The sequence below is a fragment of the Chelonia mydas genome, chromosome 5, assembly GCF_015237465.2.
Source record: "Chelonia mydas isolate rCheMyd1 chromosome 5, rCheMyd1.pri.v2, whole genome shotgun sequence".
Lineage (NCBI taxonomy): Eukaryota > Metazoa > Chordata > Testudines > Cheloniidae > Chelonia > Chelonia mydas.
Genome location: NC_051245.2, coordinates 94347460 through 94368416, shown reverse-complemented (window position 1 = coordinate 94368416; position 20957 = coordinate 94347460). Strand labels below are relative to the sequence as shown.

The 20957-nt window shown below is 39.3% G+C and overlaps 1 protein-coding gene across 1 annotated transcript in view; it reads left to right on the top strand.

The window, feature by feature from the left end:
* Positions 1-18974, top strand: part of RORB (RAR related orphan receptor B) — a 216806-nt gene extending 197832 nt beyond the window's left edge. Inside the window, exons 7-10 of the mRNA XM_043547327.1 lie at positions 731-838; positions 2193-2303; positions 6637-6749; positions 8347-18974. Of these exons, the coding sequence (XP_043403262.1) occupies positions 731-838; positions 2193-2303; positions 6637-6749; positions 8347-8502 (488 nt within the window). The 3' untranslated portion in view covers positions 8503-18974. The remainder of the gene's footprint in view (positions 1-730; positions 839-2192; positions 2304-6636; positions 6750-8346) is intronic.
* Positions 18975-20957: the final 1983 nt, after the last annotated feature.

The window sequence follows — 20957 nt, the reverse complement described above, 5'->3', positions numbered from 1 at the left end:
AGACGGAGAGAGGCCTGTCCCACAATATCCCATAGCCGTGGGGTGAAGGCATTTTTTCTGGGAGACAGGAAACCCACGTTCAAATCCCTGCTCCACACTAAGTAGAGGGGAAAGTTGAACCTGGGTCTCCAATGCCCTGGGGGAGGGCTAAAGGCCAACATCCTCTCCCTGCTGTTTTGTGTGAGTTTCAACATGCTCTGAGCACGTCTACCAGATTGAGCCCCCAAATAGGTGGGGGAATACCTACTTCTAATCCCACCTCAGGTTTCAGCGTGAGTTAGACACCACGCTGCTGTGCAGTGTCAAGATTTAGGCAGGTGTGCACATGCCCCGCTGCTGACATTTAGGCACCTTGGGGACTTCAGTAGTGGAAAGTTAGGCACCTAGGCCCAGATCTACAAAGATATTTAGGCTCCTAACTTCTGTTGAAATCAGTGGAAGTTAGAAACATAAATACCTCTGTGGATCTGGGCCTTAGGGATTTAGGCACTTACAGGGTTAGGGGTCTGCTGAGCAGGCCAGTGACTGTGAATGCCAGTGGCACATAATATTGGACTTAGGTGCTTTAGCCCCGCTGTAAATCCCACCATTTGTGCACAAGGTTGTTTCTGTTCATTGGTATTTTGCAAGAAATTTTTTTGAAATGTAATACATTCTGCTTTCAAAAGTGCCTTGAAACATCCCAGTAACGAAGTATGTGTAGTTTTCATACTCTTTCCTTGTCCAACAGGCTGCTTGGAAGTGGTTTTGGTGAGAATGTGCCGTGCCTTCAACCCACTCAACAACACTGTTCTGTTTGAAGGAAAGTATGGAGGAATGCAAATGTTCAAAGCTTTGGGTAGGTTTGCCTTTTTTATTTTCATCCATTACAATGAGCCAAATTCTGGAGAGATGTGGGAGACTTATTTTTCTAAATATAACCACCCTCCCAACCAAAAGTCATTAGCAGCTTTTGAATCCTTTACCTTTAGCATTGAAGAACAGGGAACTGCCATTTAAGCTCACAAAGTAACTCCAATAGCTGCTAGCAGTAGGAGGCTGTTTTTCTCTAATAGAAAAGGAGCAATGGGAGGTTTGCAAGATACACTTTGGCAGTATGCCATGTAAGGACTGAGTAAAATATGAATGAAGATTTCAGAATTTGGCCTATAGTGATCCCAGCCTCATTTGTGGTTGACATTTGCACTGGTGTGTAATATCAGCCAAACGAATGGTTTCAATATTGAAACCCGTGTGGAAGGAAGGTGAATGTTGCAGAACGGGTAAGTGGATGAAGTCTATTTTGGCCTCTTGGCAGAGGTAGATGGATGGATGGATCCCACAAAGGTCATGAGGGGGCACCAATGGGTTATCCAGAATACTCTGAACCTTGAGAAAGATTCAGGCAAAGCTCAGGTTCATTCTGATTCGTTTGGTAGAGCAACTGTTTAATTCCTCATCACTATATGTAATGTGCATGATGACTGTTACCTTGCTTGTAGTGTTACCTTATAAATTATGTCAGTGTTCTGGTTGTGAGAATAATTAACCTGTTAATAATTCGGCAATCAGTACCAAAGCCAATGAAGGTTTCAATATTGGTAGTAATTAATAAATATTTAGCTCATTGCTTACATATACATCATATATAAACATTCCATGTATGTTTAGCTGGTTTTCTTTGTCCCATAGCATGTTTTCCCCCAAACTTCTAAGAAGGCTAACTTATACTGTTATTGATGGGATGTTGTAGGAGATCACTGTTGTGTATTAGTCAGATTCCTTTTGTAGATGTCACTTTGGTTTCAAAAACAAGATTTTCTTTCATAAAGAGAAAGAAAATTCTTGAGTAACATTTCTGTGTGACATTGCAAAAGACATTTTTTTTCCTTGATTTTTTTCTTTGGAGTTTTCAGAGACAGAGTGTTTCACACTTTTTACTGGGATTCATTGAAAGTTCTAGTGATATGCAGCTGCAAATGTTACTTTTTAAATAGCCTCACTTTCCAGGTGAGTGCAAATTCAGTAGTCAATGAAAGCGTTCACCTAACCAAAACACTTGCTCACTTACTTGCACTCTTTCTCTCTCTCACTCAGATGCGTGCGCACACACACACGCGCGCGCACTCCTGACATCAAAACAAGCAGCTTTTCAAGGCAGATGAAAGAGCTGATAAATTTCTAGCATTGACTTTGTTCTCTATGATCTGTAGGTTCTGATGATCTGGTGAATGAAGCGTTTGACTTTGCAAAGAATTTATGTTCCTTACAGCTGACTGAGGAAGAGATTGCGTTGTTTTCATCTGCTGTTCTGATATCACCAGGTAGTTATCTCCAAGTATTTTGATGAATCCTCTTTTTCACTGCATCCTTGTTCATATTTTTTTGCCAGCATAAACAGCTGTTGTTCCTACTTAAACTGGCACACTAAGTAATTGAAGAATTGCCTGGATTATTCTCTAAAGTTTTCTTGAATACATTATATTGACAGCAGTTAACCTGCTGGAAATAGGCTCAGAACAAAATATGGCTACACCAGCCTAAAGAGCCACAGGTAGGCAGATTTATGACCTGCCTGTTATCCAAAACATTCTGACCAGCTGTTCAGAACCTGAATTAAATTATAGAAAAATAACTGGCTGGATCTAAGCCAAGTATTGTCTCTTCAACATTCAACAGCACTGTCATAAGATGAAGGAAGAAAAATAGGAACACTAGAAAGAGAGAGGGGGCCAGATTGTGTGTGATAGGTATAGATACTGATTACAAGTAGGGCAGAACAGCATTTCCCCAGGTGGACCTCTGAGAGATATTGTGCCTCAGGCAGGCATATTCCTTCTTGAATTTCAGGAAGCACAGGGCCTCGGCTCCTTCCTTCCCACTCTGAGGCAGCAGGCACTCTCATGGTTAGCACTAGGGATTATGCTCTGCCTTTGGTAGAGTATAGGGACAGCACTGTGACTGGCTTCTCCTGTGGGATGGGAGCAAGCAGGGCAAGGGCCTTCCCCATACTGCCCACCTGTACAAGGGCAAGTCAGAAATACATTTATTGTCATGGGAATATGCTCATTTGCACAAAATACCCATAGTCACACATATGTGTTTGAAAACACACTGGCTGCATGAATGTTCATGGAAAAGCAGAAAAACCAGGGTTTGGACCATGGGTGATTGGATCAGATCACAAGCTGAATCTAGTGGACATGTTCACAGTTCAGTGTGGGATTTTTTAAAAGCACCTTAAGGAAAAGTACTTTCCCACGGAAAGTTAATGGGTATTGTGCGCCTACCTCCTTCAGGCCTATATATCGCCCCTACACACACACACACACAATTCACCCAGTTCTGCTCCTGGCCTCCTCTAGGTTTCTCTGCCCTTTGTCACATCTGTGGAGGAGATTAATTTAGATAAAATTAGACCAGCATAGATGGTGTCAACACGCTTGATATCTTCATAATAACATGTGCTGCAAGGATTCTGGTCCTTGTTATTTCTACAGGAGATTTTGTGTTCTGTAACAGTTTGCTCATTGATGGAAGGGATGATCCAGTGAGTACTTGCTGCAGGTTAGTACCATTAGCTTCGTAGGTAGAGTCACCGGATACAAAGCCGCTTTTCTAGGATGTTTTCTTGGCTGGAAAGTTCCTCAGCCACAGGAGAAAGGACACAGCAGTGCTGTGTGCAGAATCATACTTCTCCAACCAAGCTTTGTTTTATATTACAAAACCTTCACAATGTGCAGAGGTGGAATCCCTGTGTTTTTGTATTTAAATCTTCATTGAGAATTGTGTTCCAATTTGATGTCTTACAACAGTGACTCGGAAATATAGGATCTGATCCAAGGCACATTTAAATCAATGGGAAACTTTCCATTCACTTCAGTCGGCTTTGGCTCAGGCTAGTACAGCACATCCGTAGAAAAGGTGTGACAAGTGCAGTAGTTGAATGTGTTTGGGAGCTAGAGAAACTTCAGTGAAATCAAATTTCTACCCAATGTTATGGCTCAGACAATACAGGAAGGAAGAGCAAATTACTGCTTCAACCAGCCAGCAAGATCTAGTAACAAATCTGCCAATAATTCTAAGACTACAGCACCTTCTTTGGGCCTGATCCAAACCCACTGAAGTAATGGACAGATTCCCATTAACTTTAGTTGGTTTTGATGCAGCCTTTTATGCTTAGCTGCAGGGAGATGGTACATGGATATCAAAATATTGATTCATCCCTGTGGTCCTCTAAATAACCCATCGTTTGGAAAGTACCAAATGTTTCTACTTGGTACTGGTATTTGCTGTCAACTGAGAACCCCTTGCTCATTTCTACTTTTTCTAAACCATTTGTGGATGTATTTAGCGCTCAGAAAAGTGAGTGACTCAGCCCTGACTTTGAGACAATTGAACTGCAGGCAAGTGTTCTGAAAGCTTCCCCATTAGCTTTGCTAATGCATTCAGTCCTGCTATACAACCGTCCTGCTACAGTACTCAAGTGCTGCACCTCTCTGGAACAGAAATGGTTGGGTATAGCAAGCTGTTTGGGAGTTGTGTCCTATAGATAAACAGGAGCAACTACCAAACTCATATTCACTGTGCTCCAACTCAGAATTTCAGTCTGCTCTTCAGAGGCACAAGAATAGTTACTGTAATATCCCATAGTTCTCCCTTTCGTCTCCTGAATGGGTCTTTCCTACACACAGACATGAAACCTGTCAGAAAGACGCTTGTAACTGATTTCTTTTCTCGCCCACATCACAAAGAAACGAATGTCAAAGCGAATGCTATGTGCCACTTCTTTCTGCAGTGTGTGTGTGTTTGTATATGGGAAAGGGGTGATATGACAGACAGATGGGTTGAAACACCATGTATGACTATGCCAAACATTTTCTTTTTCATGAACTTAACAACTGTTATGCTTTGTGCCAAACAGCCCTAATGTGTAGCATTAGACATCAAAACGTAATTCACAAACACTGTGTACCAACAATGCTGGTTCATTTTTAAACCCATGCTTGTTACTGAGAGAAAAATCCTTAGGGAATATCCCTCTGTGATAAATCTGTTTCGCTCTAGTCTGCCACACTGGGCCTTGGTTTAAATCCACTAGAGTGCATGTTTTTATGACAGCATAAAATTTATCACTTCATGTATGAAGTCTGAATATTACTGTATGCTCACTTAGGCAGGTGTTATGTAAGCTCTTAGCTAATCTTGTTACTGCTGCTACTGCTATTACCGAATTCAGTTGCTTACCTTATGTGAACAAGATTCTTTATCTTTCTAACAAGGTTCCTTTCTCTGAGCATCTGTTCAGTGTCTGGAGACCTCAGCTCTGTCTCTTTTCAGCAAAGGCTCAGACTAGTGTGTTCCAAACAGCAATCTTTTCATGCTACATCCTTTTCATGCACTTCTCTTCACACAGGGCCTGACAAAACGATAGTATCCTGTTAATTATATGTTGAAACATCACTATTATCTGGCCTGTATGATAAATTTATATTAATGGTTAGTTTACAATAATCCTATGTAATCAGTGCCATTACTTCACTTCTGTCTCTGATTAACAAAATAAGCATCTGAATGAGGGAAGAGCTCTTCTGCACCTCCTGGCTCTTCCTGTAAAATTCATCGTCTGCACTAAGATAGATTTTTCATTTCCTGTTTGAAAGCCAAAAACTATTTCTAAGATCCAATCTGAATAGACAGAGAGAGAGAGAGAGATTTGCAGCATGATAACAAAAAAAAGTTTACTGGTACAGTAAATGCATTGTATTAATGGACTCAGAATTGAATCAAGATCTCCTGCACCACTTGCCATATGGTTGTTTCAGGAAGCCATGAGTTGGGAGAATATAGATTCTTATCTTTCCCTGAAATCAGGGGGAGTTTTGCCTTTGACTTCAGTACAAGTAAGATAGGTTCCAAGCAGCTATTTCTGTAAATGTATTCTCCCAGATAATTTAGAATTTATTTTATCTGGTGCCATGTAAAAAGGAGTGTATTTTTTAAATAATTGCACTTCAAGATGTTGCAACAAAAAAATTCATCTAAAGTATTAAGAAACTCTTTTGAAGGAAACTATTTCTGTTCATTCAGACTTAACTGTTGGTCTCAAAATGTTAGCCCAGTTGAGACTCTGGTTTATTTAATTTTAAATTTTTAAATTGTTATATTTTATTACTGTCAAAGAGGTGTGATTATTTTGATCAGTTTGTTTATTCTTTCTGTACTCAGTAGACACTCAGATAGCATTACTTGTACTTCATCTGTGAGCTATGAAATAGAGAAATATGAACTAGAAAACAACAGAATAAATGAATTGCTTGGACCTTGCTTAATTTTTTTGCAGGAGTTGTCCATTTTGTCACATCTTTCTCTCTTTTGTCCTTTTTTTAAAATCCTCATAGTCAAGTTCAAACATGTAAAGGCAGTGCATTCGTAGCAAGTACGTACTTCATGTCCATGACTTGAACTCCCAGGTGATCTTATAGTAGTTCATAACATCCTGCCTCTGAAATCATGTGTTAATAGCTTTGCAGTCCCTCAGCATAATGAGATTATTATTAACCCTTGTCAGCTTGGTATGTGGTGCCCATGTGTGGATGAGCTGGTTCATTTTCCTTGTTCTTGTTGGCTTTAGCCCTTGCCTTTCTTCTTTGTCAGATCGAGCCTGGCTAATAGAACCAAGAAAGGTCCAGAAACTTCAGGAAAAGATTTATTTTGCACTTCAACATGTGATTCAGAAGAACCATCTTGATGATGAGACCTTGGCAAAGGTAGATCCTTAGAACATGCTAGTTCATGACTATATTAACGGAACAAGTGTTCCTAAGATTCAGGAGTGTTGCCAACATGTACATAGCAATTCTATTATAACTCTTATATATCTGATAACCAAAGTAAGACTTTGATAGAGGATGATTTCAAAAGTGGAGGAACAGCAATAGTGCTGCCGAAGGTGAAGTGGCAATTTAGTCATTACCAGATTATCTAATGCAGTATTCAAAATGTAATCTTTTTTTTTAAAGAATTCACTGAGAATGAGAGTCAGAAGACTCTGGAAGATATTAATGTAAGAATTCAGAAAGCAAGCTCAGTCTTAATATATTTCCCCACTGAATAAGGGTAAGAAAGAAAGTGTTACCATTTTATAATATTTTGTTTCAGTTGTTCGACTGAGGGGGTAATAAATTCTGGAATTTGCAATCACATAAGGGGAACATAGCATTGAGTTATCCCTGACGGTTCACAGCCATAGATCATCCTGAATAAATCTGGTATTTATTCTTTATTCTATTGGCCAAACTATTTTGCTTCTGAGTTGCTGTAATTGTAATTCTTTATTCTATTGGCCAAACTATTTTGCTTCTGAGTTGCTGTAATTGTAATTGTTTAAAAGAGAAATAAAATTTGTAAACTTGAAATGAGGCAGGTCCCTTCCAGATTTCAGTAGAACCAAGATAATAGCTTTATGAATTGGGCTGGTAAGGCTTCTTACTGAAATGCTCCTATACACATATCTGCTAACATCGGGGGAAAGTGTAGGCACATTGTTCTAGAAAATCAAATGGAGAGCGCATAGTGAATCTGGCCCCCTGCTTTTTTTAAGTCCACTGTAAGGATCACAAAGATACTTATTTTGTAATTTTTAGAGATTTCATATCTCTCAAATGTATGTACTACTGTAAAAAATTTATTGAAACTGTCATCAGAAAAGCAAGGCAGTCCTGGTAAATAAATAAACCTCCCATTAATTTCAATCAGAGTTTTGCCAGAGGAAGGACTCTGAAATGTGTGGCATGCATTACATAAATTGTAAATTCAGAGGAAATGGAGACATTTTAATTAGGTAGGCTCCTTAAGTAACTGCACACAAATCTGTTGCTAGACAAAAAATATGTTACTTTCCACAGGAAATTCTCTCGGTTTATGTAGTGATATTTTGATTCAGTTAACGGCAGCATGCTATATGCTTAGTTTTTCTAGGGAAAAAAAAGGGAGTTATTGCTATTCTTTTCCCTGGTACCCTATCTTATTTCCTTCCTTTTTCACTACAACCATTAGTGGTTCTTTGGTGCTATTATGGGAATGAGACTTCATTAAGGACCACCTCCAATATGCAGCCCTCTTTCTTAAATGGCCACTTTAAAGTAACACCAAGGTTTCTAGGACAATTGTGTTTGGCCTTTAATTAAAAAACAGTCTCTTCTAGACAATTTAATTTGCCGGTTGGTGTGGTCATTTTAAACAGGTTTCACTGTTCTCAGTGAATCACAGTCAGTTACTCTTCCACCCAGCAGGATGCTACCTCTGTTCATTCTGGAAACCCTGCTTTATTCTAAACACTTTCTTGCTCTTTTTTTCCCCTTACAGTTAGTAGCCAAGATACCAACCATTACTGCACTTTGCAACTTGCATGGAGAGAAACTGCAGGTATTTAAGCAATCTCATCCAGATATAGTGAATACATTGTTTCCTCCATTGTACAAGGAGCTTTTCAATCCAGACTCTACCACGGGCTGCAAGTGAAGGGGAAGATAGAATTGTCACATAGTCCTGGAATGCATCACTGTTAAGACAAAAGAAATGTTTTCATGAAGACTTATTAAAAATGTCACTACTGCAACACTAGGAATGTCCTGCACTTAATAGAATTATTTTTCACCGCTACAGTTTGAAGAATGTAAATATGCACCTCTGAGTGGGGCTCTTTTATTCTTGTCTTTCTTTTACTTCTTTTTTTTTTAACTGACCATAAATATACAAATATAGGACACTGGGTGTTACCTTTTTTATTTTATTTTATTGGGGTATGTTTTGGGAGACGACTGTTCATAGAATTTTATTGTAGATATAAATGAGAATAGAGCGGTACTTTGCAGTATTACTCTTGCTGTTTATTGTTCAAATATAATTTAAGAAAATTCCACTTATTACACTTGCCTATTTCTATGTTTTTAGATAGTTTAATGCATGTAGAAATTTATAGCTGTCTTGGAAATTGTTGTGCATATATGAAATATACATATGTATGTGTACTATAGACATATATATATATGTAATATATGCACATGCTGTAGCTTAAAAATCCCATGCCTACTTTCAAAGGATGCTCAGTCAGGCTCTCCTGCAGGTTTTACTCTCCAAGTCATGTATTAAATTTATGTTGGGCAATCAGGATTTTGCTCTGTGAGGCAGAGTTAAATCCTCACTCACCAATGTATAACGAAAGGATGGTATCGCTTCTGAGAAACTTGTCATATAGTGTGTATATGCAGTCTGCAGTCTGTAAATCAAACATTAAGATTGTATCAATGATGCAAAAGCCTTGTCTGGATGGTTCAAATGAACAGAGGAAAAGTTAGTTGGAATTTGCTCCCTGTTACGGGAATAAAGCATATATAAAAATGAACATAACAGGACAGCATGCCAGTAAAGTATCCAAACCGCAGAGTCAAAATGTAAATTATCCCAAACAGAACATTTTTGTGAATCAGCAAAACATTATATTTTATTAGCGCTTCTTAGAGAAATAGATACAGGGCCCATCTTGCTCCCATTGACTTAAATTGAACCAGGAGAAGGCCCAAAATATAGCTTTGAAGAGTAAAAATGTGATGTGGTGATGGTCGTGGTGATGATGACAGTGACACTCTGTCGCCAGCTAAGTCACCATAAGCTGTTGGATGACAATGGAGGGTTTCCATTTCATAAAACTATCTTGCTCAGGTGCTACTATTAGAGGTTCAGGATAGGCAAGTGAAGGGATGTGATTTTTTTTTTACAAATTTGAATTAAAAATAGAGCTAGGCCTGAGTAGCAGCATTCAAATGCAAATGTGAATCGGTCCCAGATCATTCTCCCAAACCTGAGAGTGTTCAAATCCATGGTTTGTCTTCATGTTTGCCTCTTTGTGCCGCAGATACTGGGCAGAGGGGAGTGGGAGGATACCACAAGCTGAAAAGGCAGTAATGAAGAATGTGTTTGTTTCTCCCAGATCCACACACAGTAGACCTTCCACCTGTGGAAAGATGAGGGATTCAGCTTCCCCCATAGCACAATCCCTACTGTCCCCTTATCCTGCGGAGGCTTCTCCATAAGTTCAGGGACCTGAGAGTGGATAGCTGGCAAAGAGGGAGAATTCTGAGGGTGTGGGCCACAGTGAGATGAATTACCCTCCCCACTCCCTAAACCACACAGAAATTAATAGTCATTCAGCACAGCGGAACTACCCTGTAAAGGGATTTCTGCAGCCTGCATGGAAAGCCCTGTCGGTATGACTCCACAGTGGAACTGTGTTGATAGGGAGCTGAAGGAGACACCCCAAGACCCCACAGCTGATGTGCAAGTGCAGGGTTTCCACACGGGTAGCCCTGAGCCTCCGGCCCATTTCTAGGAATCTGCAGGATTCTGGTCTGAATCTCCTCCTCCTCCTTCCTCAGGGACCAAACCCCACATCTTATCAACGAATCCATAGGAAACTCTGATAAGGGAATTTCCTTTCCCCCACTGGCCACTCTTCTGTTTCTTTGGCATGGGAGTGGCCTATCTGGGCAAAGTTAAGAATTGTTTGTCTCACATGCTCATTTTCTTTCGTAATCACAGACAAGACACAACAGCAATAATTTTTTTAAGCCTCTATTGTGCATGTAACCTATAGTTTTATACTAAATCATTTTTTCTACCGGCCAGTTTCTAATCTCAAAAAAATGCACAGCTGAAGTAGTTCTGCTGGGAAAGGATTTGTTGTAAACCTGATTGTGCTTGCAAAATTACTTTGTACTATAATCCATTTCTGAAATAACTTGTTTTCCAAACCAGGGCCATGTCCCCTGATATTACTAATTACACCAAAAATGTCCTCAGTTAAAATAAACAAATAAAATTTGCACTTCTATAGCAACTTCCATCTCAATACAACTTACAAATACTGATTTAACCCTAGCACACCCTTGTATGGTGAGGAATGTATTTATATCCCCATTTTACAAAGGAGGAAAGTGAAGCACAAGAATAGTAAGGGGCTGACCCTGTACCTCCAAAGTGAGAGTTTTACTTGACTTCATCTGAAGCAGAATTTAGAACCAATGTGTGACTTGCTAAAGGACATGCAGGACATCTGTGGCAGAATGATGAGTAGAATCCAAATTCCATTCTTCCTCCTCATATTATTACTGTCTAAAGCCTTGATTATCCGAATTTACTCAGTGACCCTCCAGACAATCAAGGTATGCAAATAAGTTACAGTAAGAACAAATAAATGTGAATACAGCTAAAAATAAAACTACCCACCAGGTCAGGTGGTAGCAGCTCAGAAGAATATATTTATAATTATACATGGTTAGTCCTCTGCTTGTCTTTTTTTAAGCACAAGAACAAAAACATATAGTTGAAAACCCTCAAAGTGTTTGTTTTAGTGTTGTGGTGACCAGACATCATAAATTTAGCCCACCCTCCAGACCCATAGAGTAAGTGATTAAATATAATTGTCCTTTTTGGGGGGTAAATAATGAGGCTTTGTTATGTGAGTAAATAAGAACAGTCCTTCATTATGCTGTGTTGCTTCCTGAAAAGTTTTTCATTCCTTTCCTTTCATAAAATAAAACAACTATCTTTGGGAATTTTACCTCTTGTACTCTAGGCAAGCTAACTGGATGTAGACACAAAAGATATTACTTAGCATTTATATAGTGCTTTTCTTCATCAAAGCACTTACTGTACCCTCAACCAGTTAAACCTTGCAACACTCTTCATGCATAAGGATTATTATACCTATTTTAAAATGGTGAAACTCAGGCAAATAAATTAAGAACCTTGCCAAAGGCTACAGAAGAAGCAGTGTCCCAACTGGGATTAGAAAACAGGGATTTTTTCTTAAACCATTTTTAATGTGCACTGCTGCCCCTTTGCACTGAGATGTGTATAACAGTGGTGTTTAAAAATTGCTGATTCACAGAACCTTGATCATCATTAAAAAGGCAACAGTTATCAACAGTTACCACTATAATTATTCAATTTATTCATTGCAAATTATATTTGTTGTGAATTTAGCATCCCACTTTTTTATTGCTTTTGAATAATTTGCTCATACACCCTGATTTTTTCCAATTTATTTGTTAGTATTCACTGAATACTTAATACAAACAAATTTTGATACAACTTGTTTGCAAACGCTGATTAGTTGCTAATTGCTATTCATTAGCTGTGGTGTGAGACTGGTAATTTAAGTAAAATGGTATTGTTTCTGCTCCTTGACTGGATGACTAAAACTTTTAAAACCCAGAGAACAATGACTAATCAATCATGCACTCTAGTGCGAATTTTTGGATGATGATTCATTTGTGCTCAAATTTGAAAAAATGGGGGATTTGATACCTTTTTCATGAATAGATGACAACCGTATTAAGAACAATGTACAATATGAGCTCCACACTTAACAGCACACGGAACATAGTTTTTTATTTATTTCAGAAAGTATTTGTGCATCATTTTATATATTATTAGTAGCTCTAGTGATTCCACAGTTGTATCAAAGACAGCAAAGGTTAATTCCCTACAATTAGAATATGTCATATTTCAGCCACCACTGTGTTAACTACTGATACATGGAGACTTTTTTAATGGCAAGCACTTTAAATTAGACTGATTTTCAATGACTGATTAATCTCAATGCTTTAACAAAAAAAGAAAGTTTTAAAAAATGATTCCTGCTCCTCCATTTCTGGTATTGTATTCAGATAATTCAACCACAGTGAACCAAATTATCCACACCGTCTGAACAGACAGATGTAGACGGCTTGTTACACTACTACAGAGATTTAATTTTGGTGTAAATGTCACTCCTGTTAGCTCTTTGTATAAAGAATTAATTCCAAGAGTCATATTTTCTTCTAATGAGAAAATTACTTTCCTGATTGCTAGGAAAACAGGGTAATAGAAGTCACTCAATTAAACTGAGCAGTTTCCAAATACAATATATGTTTTGACTGGTTTGTGATTGGCAGCATTTAGGGTCTGATTCTGCAATTTGTCGAGCTCCCTTAGCTCCAGTTATAGATAATGAAATTGGAGGCCCCTCAGCACCTCCCAGGAGGTATTTGGCACCTGATATAATCAAAGGCCTCAGAGTTTGGAGCTCCCATTTGAGCTTTGTGGAATAAATGTCAAATGTTGCCTTCATACTTATTTTAATGTTTTTACTTTGTGGTTCCCATTGTTAATTTCAGCTCCCTTGCACATGGGATAATTTATTTCCTCTGCTTCACCTTCGATTTTTAGATTGGGCCAATTTATGTGTTTGGGAAGGTGGGGAGGATGAAAAGTTTATTACCCAAGACAAGTTTTACGAAGTGATTGGTTTTTTTGTTTATGTTCCTCATAGGTAGCCTGCAGTAGTCTGAGTTTTTCTTTGGGTTAGCTGTGGTTTGTTCCCCCTCCCACTCCCTATAATGACATTTACACGGAAAAGGGGGCAAATCCTGTTCCTTGTGAACAGTTGTGTAAATAAACTGTGTAGAGAAGTGCTCTGCAAAGGCTGGGGAAAGGAACATTCCCCTTACCCCCTTCCACCTCCATTCCAAATTGTGGAATGATAGTAGAGCTGCTTCCTGGAGGCTACTGTAGCCTCCAATGTGCTGCAGCCCCTAGGACTTGGAATTTGTTCTGGCAGGTAGATCTGAATAATCACAGATACACAGGTCCTGGTCCCTGCCCCCAAAATCTCCCCTATGCTACTATGGAGCTGTACAACACGTCACAAAGGGTGTTCAGTCTCCCTACATCTTCCCCCTAACACTATCCTTCCCCATGCAGCCTATCACCATTGGTTGTGCTGCAATCAGAATCACACAAAGCCCTTGCTGGGACTGGAGGATTTGGCCATATTATTATACAATATTATGCATTCCTGAAATATAACTGGGTAATGAGATGAGAATGAAACATGATACCGTCATTTTGGGCTAAGCACATCCTGTAAAAATATGTGTGTTGAAACTGAAACCCAAGACAAAAATAGCTTCCTTTTCCCTGACACTAACAAAATAGATTATCTATTCTTAACATTACCCAGCACTTTCTGCCTCCACTCTAAGGACTACCTACTGTCTCTGACATCCTGTAAAAACAGTGGATCAGAGAATCAGTCCTCTTCTTTCCTTTAAAGTTTCACACTTTGTAAATGACAATCACTGCTTGATGCAGATGTTGCACTGTATGCCACTCAGGGATGTTTCATTATTAAAAATAAAATATAATGGTAATAATAAGGAAAAGAATGTTAGAGGCTTTGAAGGGCACACATTTAGATGCCCAAATGAGAGATCCAGACAAGGCTTTCAAGCCAATGATTAGAAACGACATTGGTTAGAAACTGAATTCACTGTCATTGTTGCCTCAGCTCAGTGCAGTACCTTCTTCACTTATTGTTTCACATTCAGTACAGTGTTTCTGAGCAATTAATTCGTGTTTTTGAAATGTCCCCACAGAATCAGAATGTAAATTAGCTCTGTATGATTTACTGAATTTAGACTATTGACAAAAGAAAGTTTGATTTAAAGGTACTGAGGTAAGGTACCATTAATCTGGGCTATATTGAGAATGGCTGGAGGCATATAGGATGAAGGACTAGGACACAGAATAAATGATAACATGTTGGTAGTAACAGCCACCATTTTGCTGACTGACCATATGGAGAAATAATCACTGAGAGCAAGCAATAGAAAAGAAAGAGATTAACTACGCTCCTTTCCTCTCATGGATGTATCAGATCATCAAACCCAGTCCCCATCTGGGCCACTAAGCCAACTCTTCTCCCAGCCTATACCCATGGGCTTCTGAGCTTATGCTCATTTCTGACTGAGACACTGGTATTTTTTGCTACTCCACCAGAGGCATGATATTCCCATATTCCAACTACACTAGAATTGGGAGTCTATGCTCCTCCTCCCCAGTCCTACTCCTCGATGCCTTAAGCAGGCCCCTACTTCATCTGTTTACAAGAACTGCCTTGCCCTCAGTGTGCAGGAAACTTGAAAACACACACACACACACACACACACACAAAATCAATTCCCTTCAGGTCCCTGACCTAGCTAAGCTGTTCCTACCCCCTGACCATGATAAGATCACATCACTTCTCCCAAGTGTGTTAGGGGTGAGGGCAGCTAGGATCCTTTTCTACCTCTGTGTCCCCCATATAGGAATGATGGGTGGGAAACCTCACATCAAGAGTTGGAAGGGAGAGACTAAGGCCCCTGCTACCAGTGGTTTAAAGCTATTGATCTAGCTAGCTGAGTTCTTATACTGACAACCACCACCATAGTAGCTAGCACCTTGCAGCTTGGGTTTAGGCTATTCAATTTTCTGGGCTACTTCGAGCCTGTCATGGAGGTTATGGAGATCCACAGGTACTGCATCAGCACATCAGAAGGCAGAGCCCCAGACCAATGAGAGAGCTCCCGATCTCAAATATGACTGGGACACTCAAGATCTGTGACATGACTGGCCCACTTTGGAACATGCTTAAAGCTAATTCACCCCACAGAAGCCCTCCTCTCTCCTTATCCTGGAGACTTGTGAGACCTTCTCCACTGGAAAGGCAGGAAACTGCCTCCTTTGTCTCTCTCTCTCTGCCAGCAAAGGCAAGTGGCTTGGACTTTATGGTTCTCACAGTTAATCTTGTAAATCACTAATGGTAATATCCCACTAATGCACAGTCTCCGAAGTGGTCTAGAAGAAGATCACTTAACTATAAAAGTCACTTGCATGCACAGCCTACACTATAGAAAAAAAATAACCAGTGTGAAAAGAGAAAAAATTCTCCAGTGGTATCTAATAGATCAGTAACTCTCCCTAAAAGGCAGTCTGAATGTACAATGACATGGATGGATTATGCCAATCTGCTAGTGTCCTTTTTAAACAATCCTTCCATTTAGTTTACACTAAAAGCCTAAGGAAACACACAAAAGCATCCGCAAATAAGGACTAGATTCTTGTTTGGCGCTTAATATTGCCTGAACATTTATTGCAGACAATGCGAATAATACTGTTGACAGTGAGTTCAGTAACTCAATGTATTGTACGTACATATATTTATCATCCTAACAATTCAACCGCATCATATAGGGAGAGTGAAAGAAAACATCACTGAATATAGCAGCAATAAATTCTAAGTGTTTCTTTGTAACTATACATGCAGAAAATGTTTGCTTTGCACGCTGTCTTCTGTACAGTAACATAAAGAAAAAACTTCATCTACTGTAGATATGACAATGTTTTTCCATATTTGTTGGACTTTGATTGAAGATACTGCTGTTGGGAAACATGTATATGCTTCAAGGCAAGGCAACACTCCTTGTTTATTGCTATACATTGGCAACAGTGAAACTATATCTGGACAGAATTAGAAAATTGTCTCCTTGTTTTCAATTTTGTAACCACATTGGGCCCTTATTATTCAAGCAGCAAAAGCCCAAATGCATTGAAGAACAAATAGGGCCAGATGGGCAGCCGCAGAGAACAGACTTTACCTTGAAGACTGTTCTACTTAAAAACAGCTTATAAAAAAAGCACTTATATTTGTCTTGATTAGACGCCCAGCTTAAGAAATCAAAGTAAATAGATTAGTCTGTCAGCTTCTTCTGGGATTCAAATGCACTATCATTATTTTCTTTAAATGTGTCACTTCAGTGTCTGAATCAGGCAAATTTTTTGTTGTTGTTAATATGAAATTCTAATAATGATGTAAACCTTTGAGGTTCTAAAGTGTGGACCATGCATTTGTGTGCAGTAGATGGGGATTTGTTCATGCACTTATTATTAAAAAAAATCACTGAATAGCATAACAAGTGAACTAGTTGTGGTAATCTCTGCCTCTTGCATTACTGCAGTGTGACCTCCAGTGGGCTACAGGGAGCAGCTCAGTGACTGTATTTGTAGCCATGACTAAAGCACAACCGAAACTCTAACTGAGCTACTGTTCACATCCTGTTCAAGAAAATGTAGGGGTGTTTTGAGTTTTATGCTAATCTCTGTGGGATGATTCCCATGTCAAACTAATTGCCCTGGCTGTAATTGATGGACAACAAATATAAATGAATTAGGAAGCTGAATGACTACAGAAATCCCTTATTTTACTACTGCATTGTCTGCCTCATCTGATTAACACAAAAGAAAGTACTAAAAACAAAACAAACAGAAACTGAGTATGTATTGTAGAAATGTAGAGGACAAATAAAATATTTTTTCAAAAGCAATTACTTTTAATATATGCTTGTGGAAGGTCTACTACTATGTATGCTGTCTCTGTAATTTTTGCTGTAAATAACTTGGGACAGTGAATACACTGATTTTTTCTATGTCTCTGTTTAAGCATAAGACTTTGTAACAATTTTTTTTTAAACAGGAAAAAACATCAAAGAGCAAACTATGTACTTGCTTCCTATAAGTGTAATGTTTTCTTCAGTTTTTAATGGAAACTGATTGTAACAGATAAAGCCTTTTGATCAGCCATTGGTGTTTAGAGTATACTTCTGCTTGTAATGGGGGAAGAATAAGACAGGTCTGTCAATGACACCTGTTCCCAATGAGTCTGTAAAGTGAATATTGTGCTAATAATACCTGAAGATCGCATTTGAACAATACAATTTGCAAAAGGTTACTCAAGCAAATAATGTTTCCTTACAGCATATGGCTTTTATGAATCTTTCCAGCATGAATTATATTAATAAAAACAAATTCTTCTTTCCCATGAACTAAATATTTTTGTATGCTTTTAATTTCTTATTCAGATTTGAGGTCAGGCCACTCATTAGCTGTAATCTGAAGCCATAACTGACCTTCGCCAAATAAACATTTTAAAGATCACAATAGAAAAAAGAAACTGTGTCCAGTGTATCAACAGCTATAACAACACAAGCAGGAGCATAAATAACATGCAAACTATTTGGATGCTTTTCCTGCATCCTAAATATGATTTTAATGGCTAGTATTTTATGATTACCAATTTATAAATAAAATAAAAATAGCTATTTAGATTTAAATGAAACTTTCTAATATTTTTAATATCCCTGAAAATGCTTCCTTGCTTTTAGGATTGTGAGCGGATATGATTTTTCATATACTTCCAAGTTTCAAAGGTTTAATGTTTTTATCCTATTTCCAATTACTTTGGTTAGCGTGAAGTGAGATGTTAAATCCCAGATTTCAAAACCCTGAGCTATTTGGTGCTTGGCTGTAGCTACATTGTTGTAAATTGATTTAATTTGATTTTGGGGGGAAGGCGGGGTAACTTGCTACTCAGTGAGCATGCTCACCACTTTAGCAACACACAAGAGCTTCATTGCCTGATGACGAGTGTAAAACAATCAAATAAAAAATGACTCACACTCAAAGCAGAATGAAAAGTACTTTCTAAAGCTAAATGCCTCCTAGAGCCAACATTGATTTTTGTTTCTGAAGCTTAATTGTATTATAATAATAATAATAAATTAATCATGAATGATGTATTTTTACTAGTCTGTAGATGCAAAAAGCAAAACCACAAATGACAAAGAGACATATTGGTTGAAACTCTGGCCCCATTGAAGTCAATGGCAAAAGTCATATTGACTTTAACAGAGCAAGGATATCATCCACTGTTTTTACATCTGCAGTTTTCTTCTGATCTCTCTCTGCTCTCTTTCTCCCCTGTTTAATATATGAGCCCTAATTTATGTGTATGTGAGTAAAACTACAGCCTGATTCGTTTAGAAAGTGACCATTGAGGGGTTTTTTTTTAAATCATGAATACCCTAGAACCAGCATCCCTGTCGAATAAAAAGGTTTTATATTGCTTTAGAATGTAATAGATTTTTGTCTTATTTTATGTCCTGTAATTTATTAGTTCAATACTTTTAGCATTCCATAATAATGCACACATGATTTTTGAATGTTTTCTGTAAATGACAATCAATGTTGATGAAGTTCCTTTCTTTAACGCTGAATTAAAAAAAACTGTATAAGAAACTAAAACCTGCCTTCTGTCTTTGTTTTATTCTGTAGTGGGGGGCTGTATGTTTATCATTTTACGCAGTGATGGAAGTATAGAAAAAAAAAAGGCATGAAAGAGAACATTTTCAGGATTTTTTTTTCTTTTACCTATATAATATGTGTATCCCTCAATACACCAAAACAACTGTTAATTTACAACTTAAATTAGAGCTGCAACTTTTGAATATGTAAATGTTAGCCATTTCTTTGGGTTTGTTTTGTGGGGGGTGGGGGGTTGTTTGTTTTTAAGAAAAAGCTTCAGCTAGTAGAAGAGTGACGGATTTTAGTTCAGCCACTTCCATGAATGGAAAATTCAGAGTAATATAAGATTTTCTAATCAGTACACCTACTGAAAAGATGACCATGTCAATCATGTATTTTTAAAATTTACCTATGTGTAATAAAAGTGACTAACACTGCTTCAGAAAGTCTCTATCTTCAAAGTCTGAGGACATAAGGCTAGATTTTTAAAGATATTTAACGAGGCAGCAAATCCCACTAGGTACTTGTCTATGCTTTTAGGTGCCTAAATACCTTTACATATAGGGCCTGACACTGCAAACCTTTACAAAAATCACACATGTAGTCCTGCTGACTTCAGTGGCACTACTCTCATGTTTGGAGCTAAATATCATTACATCAGGGCTGTGGTGGATGGGGCGGGGGGGCCCTAGAGCCCCCACTGCACCACAGTTTGGGTTGCTTCCATTCTCTGGCACTCAGAGTCCTTCTCCTGCTCAGGGCATACAAGAGTCTCTCCAAGCAATAAAAGTTCTCTCCCTTCTTCCCCTCCCCTCCACTCCCCATTCCTGAGGACAGGTTGAATCACAGTAAAGAAAAGAAAAAGGAAATTAAAAAGTGCTGTGTCTCTTGGGCAGTCTCTTGGTCACCTCTTTGGGGCCTAGCTGGTCTGTAGACTTTTTAGTGTCCTGATCATGGTTAGAGTCCATCCCCCACCCCTCAGCTTTCAGTAACACCCATTCTATATCAGTTAATATTTCCAAGGGGAACTTCTATGTGTGAGAAGAGCTTCAGGGGGTTTCAGGAAAGGGGGGGAAAATGATGCTCAGGCTCTTGGGCAGTTTCTCAGTCACCCTTCTGGGGCTTGACTTGTTAGTGTCCTGATCAGGATTTGAGTCCATTTGCGACATTCCTGTTTTTTGTCGCAGCTGTTCTGTATCTGGTCCAGACAGTCTCAGGGCTGCGGGGTGTGCAACTGTCTCCCTCTTCACAGATGTCACCAGCTGTCTCTGAAGCACAGCAGTCTGGCTCTAGTTTCTGTCCCATCCTGTGGCAGGCTTTCCCTTTTTAAGCTTCCTCCCCGCAAGCCAACCAAGCCTTGAGGCAGTGGTGGATTAGCGCTAATTTGGGGACCTCTGAAAAAATGGGCACCGCGAGCCCCTGCAGAAGCCACGAGGTTACAAGAAGCTGGAAACTCCTGCACAACCCCTTTCTCCCCACCAAAGCTCTGCCCCCCCCACTTCCTCTTCCCCCAAGGCTCTGTCATCCCCGCTTGCTCCTCTATATCCCCTCCCCATTGCTCACCCTTAAGTAGGATTGCCAACCCTCCAGGATCGCCCTGGAGTCTCCAGGAATTAAATATTAATCTTTAATTAAAGATTATGTCTCTGATGAAAACTCCAGGAATATGGCCAACCAAAATGGGCACCCCTAGCCTTAAGGCAGGTAAAAAGTGGAAAGGCATAGCCCTCCCACTTTTAAAAGTGATGGGGCCATGGCCCCCTGGCTGCCCCTGTTCCAGCGACCCTGGGCTGAAGCCCTGACCCCGGGTGCCTACTCCTCCAAGTCCTAGGGGAAATTGCAGGGCAGAAGCCCTGAGCCCAGGTGCCCCGAGCCCTGGCAGAAGCCACTGGGCTGAAGCCCTGAGCCCAGGAGCCTTCCCCCAACCCCACCCCGAGCCCCAGCAGAAGCCCAGAGCCCCATGTCCCACAGCT